Consider the following 9,101-nt stretch of genomic DNA (forward strand, 5'->3'; position numbering starts at 1 on the left):
GAATGGTCAAACAGCACAGAAAAGAATGTCTCGCAACGACTCGAGAGGTACTTTTTTTTATCAAGGACCCGGCTCCTGTGGAGGGGTTATCGCTGGATGCCGGTCACATAGGGTTTCTATTACTGCTTAGCCATCATTTTGCTGGCCAAGGTATGTGAGACATAACTATCCTTTTGTTGCGTTCTCACGACCACCGTGACATTCCCCCCTCCTTAGCTTCGCTTTGCTCCGCTAAAGCGTAAGGCTCTGGTGGGTCTTCTAAGTTGAATGATCCCCTCATCTTCGTCTTCGGTGATATTTTGGAAGATGGCCGTCCTTGGTACTGTTGATGTTTGATCGATCCTGTTTACGCGAGCGGTAGGGCAGTGTATTTTGATACGTACATTTTTAGGAAATGATCGGCGTAGACATTCGAAAAGTTTACATTTGTACATTACATATATTGTTCCTAGTCCTAGGGCTATGATTCTTAATATTTGTAGTGTGGATATGCCATATTCCTTCAATGAATTTATGCGTCGCTCAAATTGCAGGGTACTGATTTGTGTTTGTAATGTGTCGAGGTTGGCTTTATATTGGTTAAAATTGTGTGTTACTTTTGGAGCTGTTTCTAATATTTTCTCTAATATTGGAACATCTGTTTCTTCGAAGCTGTATATGCTATTCTTAAATTTGGTTTCGTAAGAGATATTTTTATGTGATCCTCCTATTTTCATAATATTATGATCGTATGTGATTATGCACCCGGTTTTACTGCTAATTAAGCTTGGTTGTCTAATTTCTAGGATTTTATGTGTCTTACATAACACGTCGATTTGTACATTTTTCGCAGGAATAATAATATAATGGTTTTCCGTCTGCAAAGGTACGAACGTCAATTCTTCCAGCTTGAAGACAGCAGTCGGGCAAGTTTTGACCGTCTGTCGATTAGTAATTAATTCTGATCTGCATTCAGGTGAATTGATTCTATTGTGACTCGGTTGAGTTCTTTTACAAATGTGGATGATTGCCGTTCGTTTACAATATTTGTTTAAGTAGTGACTATCGACAAAGGTGTATTGTTCTGAGTCGGTTAGTATCAAATCAGTTTCTATTACAGGCGCAATGAATACAGAGTTTTGTTTGGAAGGTATCGGGTAAATTTTAGTTATTTTCCATTCATTGTTTTCCAAAAGCGGCACAGTTATTGTATATATAAGTTTGTTATCTCTTATCCATACCTTTAGTTTGCTTAGATCTAGAATTAGTTGAAAGTTTTGAACTGAAGGTTCGATATGGTTAGTCATAAAGTTTTGTCTCGTTATTTGGTCAAGTGTTTTTAAGAATTGTTCAGGTTCTATAACTTGTGGGTTTATGATTCCTTGTTTCCCTAACATAACAGTGTTAAAAATTTCGTCGATGTTTATATGGAGTTCTGATATGGTAGATTCGGTTTGAATTAATAGGGAAACTAATATTTCGTTTTTTTCATTGTGGTTTTCAATCTTGTGTATATCGTTGGCTAAGTTTTCAAGTTGATTTGTTTTGGTATTGTCTAGCACGCGTTTGATGAGTGCGGTTTGGTTACTAAGAATTGTTTCTATTTTATTGTTGGAATCAAATAATGTATCGATGTTCTTGTTAATGAGTTCTAAATCGTTTTCGTCGATAGTTCCGAATAAAGTTTTGGATACTGAGCCTATGACATTGAGCAATCCGTGTTTGCTTTTATAACGCAATAATAATTTGAGTTGCCGAGTCAGGTTTTGAAGATTTCTGTACTTAAATTTTAGGCTACTTATTTCTAGTGTGTAAGCGCAAGGTGGTTTACATTGACGGTCTATTAAATCTATTACGCGTTGTAATCTATTAACTTGGTCAATTGGATCGTTAAGGCCTACTATAAGGGTGATATCTATTTGTTCGTTGTACAGATAGCAATTGTCAATGTGTTCCAGGAATATGTTGGCGTAATTCAATGGTTTTACTTCTAGATCGCTTCTAATGTACTCGAGTGTTATGATGATCCATATTATGGTCTTCTTCCTGAAAGATAGGGTTTTAGCCTGTTACCGTGGATTCTTTGCGTGTGACCGTTGGAATATTCGATAAGATAGGTGGGTGGATTGGATGAGAGGATTTCTGCAGGTCCTAGCCATTCGTGGTCTAGCTTGTTAGTCTTGTGGTCGTTATGTACCCATACTTTATCTTTTACTCGGAATATCGTCTGTGTTTTAATAATTTTCCGCATTTGATCCCTCTGGTATCGCGTTTTGTTAGATTCAGTAACTCGTCTTGCTTTAGCTATATAGGCGTTGTGTCGATTTTTCCAGAGGTTAAACAATTGTTCTCTGGTTAGGCTAGGAGTGGTTGATATTGAGGATGGCATGTTAGCTTGTCGTCCAAATGTTAATTCGAATGGGATATGTCCAGTCGTCTCGTGTACTGAAGTATTATATCCCATGCATATTAATTTTAAGTTTTCATCCCAGTCGTTCTGTCGGTCGGTCGTACAAGTTCGAATAAGGTCCTTTACTACGGCATGCGTTCGTTCAAGGGATCCGTTAGATTGTGGATGGAAAGAAGTGGTTTTTATGTGTCGGATTTTGAAAGCCCTTTCAAATGTGTCCATCAATTTACATACGAAATTTCGTCCCATGTCCGTCAGAATACTTTTTGGTGCGGAAAATATGTACACATAGTGATCCAAAAGTTCGTTAATGATTGAGTTGGCTGTTTGGTCTTTTAAGGGTATGAGGATGAGATATTTGGTTAATTGATCTTGGATAGACAGGATAAACTGATTGCCCCGTTTGGTTTTGGTGAGAGGTCCGAATATGTCCATTGCGATTTTGTCATTAGGATTAAGGGGTGTGTCAGTTATCATAGGTTGTTCCTTGGCCCTGATACGATTTAGCTTTTCTCGTTGGCAGGTTTCGCAGTTTTGTATGAATTCTGTAACGTCTTGTTCTAGGTTTGTCCAGTGATGGTGCTCTTGTATTCGTTTCACGGTGCGGTGTATACCTAAGTGTCCTACTAATTCGTTATGATTTTCGCGTAGTATCGTTTGTTTTTGTTCGTTATCGTAGTCTACTGGCGGATCTTGTCCAAATATTAATTTAATTTGAGGGAATCTAGTTGTTAGAAACCTTAGCATGAGTTGAATATTTACCTTTTCTAACGTGCTGAAGCTATTGTCGTTTATTCCTATTTGTAAGCGTCCGGTTCGGTGTTTAATAAAGTGTTTGGTTAATTGACGCAACCAATGCTGTTCGTTAAAGTCTCCCAGTTCGGTCTTTGTAATTTGTTTAAAGTGTGGTCTGTTAGGTTTTTGAGTTATCGGAGCTGGGGTGATATTGATTTTCCAGTCTATATACTCGTCATAATAGTCCGGGTTTTCTACATTGGGTTGGATTTCTTCATTAGTGATAGGATACAATCGGGATAGAGCATCTGCAGCTGTATTTTCTTTTCCTTTTTTGTATTCGATTTCATAATCGTACTCCTCGAGTCTCAAACGCCATCGCATGAGTCTCGATGAGGGGTCTTTAACATTCTTTAGCCATTTCAAGGCTTGATGATCACTTTGAATTTTAAATTTTCTACCAAGTAGGTATTGTCTTAGTCTTTTGATTGACCATACTATTGCTAATAACTCTTTCTCGGTTGTGGAGTAATTCTTTTCAGGATGGTTCAAAGTTCGGGATATATAACAGCATGGATGTCCGTCTTGGGAGAGTATCGCTCCTAACCCTTCGTTACTTGCGTCTGTTATTAATGTGAATGTTTTGTCAAAGTCTGGATATTGTAGTACAGGGGCTTCGCAGAGTTTTTGTTTTAGTGTGTCAAATGCAAGTTGTTGTCTATCGGTCCAATAGAATGGAGTGTCCTTTTTTGTGAGATCTGTCAATGGTTTTGCGATTTTAGAAAAATTACGTATAAATTTTCTATAATATCCAACGAGTCCTAAGAATGATTTTATGTGGGTCGCGGTCTTTGGTGTTTTAAAGTCTTTCACGGCTTGAATCTTTTTGGGATTAGGTTTTACTCCTTCCTTTGTTACTACGTGTCCTAAGTATTCTAATTCCGGTTTCAAAAATTCGCATTTGTCCGGTTGTATTTTTAATCCTAAATTTTGTAGTCTGTCTAGTATAATGGCTAGATTTCGGTTATGTTCTTGGATGGTGCTCCCGAATATTATAATGTCATCCAGGTATACGAAACAGTTATTTCCTATTAACCCCCGTAGCGCGGTATCCATCATACGTTGAAACGTCGCCGGTGCGTTTTTAAGGCCGAAGGGCTTGCGATTATAGTGGAAGTGACCTTGTGGGGTTGAGAATGCAGTATATTTTTTGGAATTTTGCTCCATAGGTATCTGGTGAAATCCTGACGAGAGGTCTAGGGCCGAGAAAAATTTAGCTTTGCCTAAGTGCTCGAGTATTTCGTCCGAATTTGGTAAAGGATACGCGTCTTGGTCTGTTTGCTCGTTTAATTTTCTAAAATCTATAACGATTCTCCATTTTTGTTTGCCTGATGCATCTAATTTTTTTGGAACTACCCAAATTGGTGCGTTATATGGACTGTCCGATGGTTCTATGATTTGTTTGTCTAACATGTCGTTGATTTGAGTCTCAATTTCCTTTTTATGACATTCGGGCGGTCTATAAGATTTGATGTTTATAGGTTTGTCTGTCTTGAGTGTGATTGTATGTTCTGTCAGGTTGGTACATGGTAATGAGTCTGTTTCCATATTAAAAACGTCTAAGTAATTGATGAGGATTTTCTCAAGGGGTTATCGAAGTTCTGGATCAATATGTTTGGTACGTATTATTTGTGCGAATTTATTAATTTGGTTTAGTTTATCGGGTTTCTCTATTTCGTTTGTAATGTGACAAATTTGCTTACCAGTGTTGATGAAACATACTGTTGTGGGCTTTCCTTCGATGTATTGGGCTGAGATTAGAGTTTCGCCTGGTTTTATCTTGCTATCGGTTTCCTGGAATGGTAATATAATTTCGTCTAAGGTTAGTTTATTGTTAGTGACGCTGTATTGATACTTTGTAAGGAATGGGAGTCCGATTATTCCATCTTCGATTAGGGGAAAGTTGTTAGGGACTACGTAGAATTGATGATTTTTCTTGAGCATGGTTGTTACACCGGGCGACTCTCTGCCTGGCCCAGGTCACACACCGCGGGCCAGACGGACACCAGATGTCCGCTCTTCCGTACGGCGTACCCTCAATAGCCTTAAGCATCCGTCATAAACCCGAGTCACTTGCCTGCTAAGGTCCTTCAAACAAACATCTGTTTCCGAGGAATTTCTCGAGACTATTGTCTACCACGGCTTAACTAAGGAAAGTTGGTTTTTCGCACGTACGCTGCAACTGTCCTCCCACTAACCACTTTCTCTCGAGGGCGGTTGAGACCCTTCGTTTAACCAATTAGAAACGAAGCCTATTCCCTCACTCTCCTAAATAACATCGGCACCAACAAATCCGATGGTCCCGTGCGCTAGACACACCCATCCTTAGCTTTCCTCCGACACATCATCGTCTCCCAAGACGGTACTGATTTTACATCCTTCGAACGGTCAACATCCTTCGAGCGGGTAGACACACCCGCAGATCAGTCACTCATTCATCTCGTACATACGCACCAGTGTAACTGCCTTCGTTATAAGTTGTGGAATAAACGGTGAAATATAACTTACTATACTGTGTCATATTCATTCAACCACCTCTGTTATCTTAACCGAAACAGGGGAACGACTACTTCGCGGCGTCGATTCACCGAATCGTAGCGAGAATTTACGCCTCTCGCTGACGCGTTTTCCTCGCGACCGCGTCTCTCCGCGAACGGTCGTAACAATGGTTAAATTGCAAATTTTGTTAGTGGTATGTTTGTCACTTCCCATTAGGAAGGTTTTTGGGTTAGAAGTTTGGACGTTTAGTGAGGCTTTTTCTTTTATAAGGTTGATTCCTGCTCCGGTATCGATGAGGAATCTGGCTCTTCCTCCGTCTTTTCGTTGCAGTACGATTGATAGTAATCTTCCGGTGGTGGTGCAGTTAACTCGAGGTAAGCTTCCTCTGGGTTCTCCGTTGTTTGATTTACTCGAGGTGGAATCTTTCCTTGGCTGGCGAATGGAAAATTTCGAGAGTAGCATTTTTCGGCTGTATGTCTAATTCGTAAACACTTTGGACACTTCGGTTTCATGCGGTCGTCTAATGGTCGGCTAGGTAGCTGAGCAGAAGTTTGTGGCTGTGAATCGGTAGTAGTTCGCTTGGATACTAATGTAGTGTTGTGAGATTGATTCCTTGGGCGGTTGGCGACACGATTTGCTTCTCGTAACCATTGTTCTCTATCAGCTGCTAGTTGTTGGGCAAGGTGCAGGTTCTTTGGATCGCTAGATACCACCATCTGTCCTATCTCGTATCGTAAGTTGAGCAAATATGTTTTAAGTGCTTCGCGTTCTTCAATATCTATAGCTACGCGTCGTTCTGTTGGTGTGCGGTTTTCGTTTTGGACTGCATAATTTAATTCGTTTAGCTGTTGTTGGAATCTGGAGTTAAAAGATTGTACACTTTCTGTTGCCCCTTGTTTTAAATTCTTTAATTTGTCCCTACAGTTGCTAATAGTTGTTGGTGTTAATACGTGTTGTCTTAAGCATGAATATAAGTCTTCGAACGAGTTGATTTTTAGATATCGTATGTTTCGTTTCGCGTTGTCGGTAATCTTTTCGATCAGTATGAGATCTAATAATAGCTCTCTGTCACTTGCCTTGCACCTAGCTCTTGCTTTGCGGACCGATAAGATGAAATCTTCAACGCCTACGTCATCTCGACCTCGTAGTGTCTCGACAGTTCGTATGGCCTTATCTGCCTCGAGCCCCCGATCTTCGTTGTAGTTGTTTATTGGTTTAATCGCGGCGCGGCTAGATGCGGCTCGTGGTCTTTGTGACGTGTCCGGTCCGTCAGTTTCGTCATCCGTTACGTTATCAGCAGCGGTTTCTAAATGGGCCTTTATTTGCGACTGGTCAGTCTCGGTGTCGTATTTTATTTCCATGGTTTTTGCAAGATCGCGCATTTCTTTAGAGCGATTTCTATCGCTAGTTTCCGCAAATTCCTTTATGTTTCTAATGTTTTGATCGGTGCTGTTTCTAAAGCTTCTAAACTCGTGAGTTAGGCTTTCAAATTGTTCAATCAGGGTAGCGATTAGTTCGTTTTGTTTAGCGGTACTCTTGTCAGTTGGGTTCATGCTGAGAAATATGACACTTTCGATAAACACGATATTACGGAAGCAAAACTTAATGAAAAGTTCGACTTTATTCCGTATGAAATTTTACTTTAAGTAAGTTTAGCCTGCACGTGAAACGAAAGTTTTATATACAGAAAAGTTTGAGTAAATGGCAGATATCTGAGAGTTGAACGATGAAAGTAAAAATCGATTCTTCACGCTTACAATCCTTGTATTCAGGCCAGAGTTCTTCGGGGATCCTCTCGTCGGTATACTCGATGCCAGTATATGCAAATATGTACCGTATATGTTCGGCACGACCACGGGCATTGAAGTAGATTAGTTTGTAGGTATGTTCGTCGCTCATTTTCCTTGCTCTGTCAACTTATCGAGAAAAATGTTACAATTAACTCGTGTAATTAACAGACTGTGTGCGTGTTTGTGTGTAGAGAGAACAATTTATTTATAGATGGAATAATTCGTATAATACGCAAAATAAATCATTTAGAAGGCTGGAATATATGTTTTTGAAACAATTAATTATGTCGAAAAATATTTCAAACGAGATATAATTATGAAAAAAATAATAATTAAATGTATGTAAATGTATGTAATAATAGTTAAATGTATGTAAATGTAATAATTAAATGTAATTAGTTGTGAAAAAAATAATAATAAAAAATAAATAAATGTAAAAAAAGAATTAAATGTAATTAGTTTCTTTTTACGCACGCGATATTATTGGCGATATATGAAGGTCAACTTTATTTTTTTAAATAGATATATTTATACATATATTTATAGATATAAATACATATATTATATAGATATAATAGTATATATAATATATATAATAATATATATGTCGAGTCTGAATCTCCGAGTCCGAGCTCGAGGCGCCCTCCCGGTGAGGGCTCGCGGGAGGTAGCGGTTCTGCGTTGAAGTTCTCCATCGTCCGGTCGCGCGTGGGGTACCTTTATTGTCGATAGTTACACTAGTGACGAGGGCCTCAGGCTTGATAACGAATCCGTGAACAACGGGAGGACAGGTTCCCTTGCTCTTGTCACGTCGATTAGGGGTAATTTCACGTTTCGCACGCAAGGTGAGAAATTCGTACTTAAATTTTGATTGTTATTAGAAGATTTATTGAACACTGACAGAGTAACGATACAGAATGGTCAAACAGCACAGAAAAGAATGTCTCGCAACGACTCGAGAGGTACTTTTTTTTATCAAGGACCCGGCTCCTGTGGAGGGGTTGTCGCTGGATGCCGGTCACATAGGGTTTCTATTACTGCTTAGCCATCATTTTGCTGGCCAAGGTATGTGAGACATAACTATCCTTTTGTTGCGTTCTCACGACCACCGTGACATTCCCCCCTCCTTAGCTTCGCTTTGCTCCGCTAAAGCGTAAGGCTCTGGTGGGTCTTCTAAGTTGAATGATCCCCTCATCTTCGTCTTCGGTGATATTTTGGAAGATGGCCGTCCTTGGTACTGTTGATGTTTGATCGATCCTGTTTACGCGAGCGGTAGGGCAGTGTATTTTGATACGTACATTTTTAGGAAATGATCGGCGTAGACATTCGAAAAGTTTACATTTGTACATTACATATATTGTTCCTAGTCCTAGGGCTATGATTCTTAATATTTGTAGTGTGGATATGCCATATTCCTTCAATGAATTTATGCGTCGCTCAAATTGCAGGGTACTGATTTGTGTTTGTAATGTGTCGAGGTTGGCTTTATATTGGTTAAAATTGTGTGTTACTTTTGGAGCTGTTTCTAATATTTTCTCTAATATTGGAACATCTGTTTCTTCGAAGCTGTATATGCTATTCTTAAATTTGGTTTCGTAAGAGATATTTTTATGTGATCCTCCCATTTTC

At 39.3% G+C, this 9,101-nt stretch overlaps 3 protein-coding genes across 3 annotated transcripts; all 3 read right to left on the bottom strand.

Annotated features, from left to right (window-relative positions):
• Positions 1-45: 45 nt before the first annotated feature.
• LOC117238448 lies at positions 46-5,126 on the bottom strand. Its single transcript, XM_033503338.1, has 2 exons — positions 4,888-5,126; positions 46-2,025 (listed from the first exon to the last, which is right to left on the bottom strand). Exons 1-2 carry the CDS (start codon positions 4,902-4,904, stop codon positions 213-215), a joined length of 1,830 nt encoding a protein of 609 aa, XP_033359229.1. The 5' UTR covers positions 4,905-5,126; the 3' UTR covers positions 46-212.
• Positions 5,127-5,857: 731 nt separating this feature from the next.
• On the bottom strand, positions 5,858-7,236 carry LOC117238449. The gene has a single exon (XM_033503339.1). It carries the CDS (start codon positions 7,234-7,236, stop codon positions 5,947-5,949), a length of 1,290 nt encoding a protein of 429 aa, XP_033359230.1. The 3' UTR covers positions 5,858-5,946.
• A 1,053-nt stretch (positions 7,237-8,289) lies between these two features.
• On the bottom strand, positions 8,290-9,097 carry LOC117238450 (the record flags this gene model as incomplete). The annotated part of the gene is made up of 1 exon (XM_033503340.1): positions 8,290-9,097. A coding segment is annotated over one exon (498 nt), but the record flags the coding sequence as incomplete, so codon positions are not given.
• Between the last annotated feature and the right edge of the window lie 4 nt (positions 9,098-9,101).

This window comes from Bombus vosnesenskii, unplaced genomic scaffold (assembly GCF_011952255.1).
Source record: "Bombus vosnesenskii isolate JDL3184/JDL3185 unplaced genomic scaffold, Bvos_JDL3184-5_v1.1 scf7180000013502, whole genome shotgun sequence".
Lineage (NCBI taxonomy): Eukaryota > Metazoa > Arthropoda > Insecta > Hymenoptera > Apidae > Bombus > Bombus vosnesenskii.

What these genes read in the sequence shown, in the direction of transcription:
- LOC117238449 (XM_033503339.1), bottom strand. Translation starts at nt 7,236, where the DNA reads ATGAACCCAACTGACAAGAGTACCGCTAAACAAAACGAACTAATCGCT.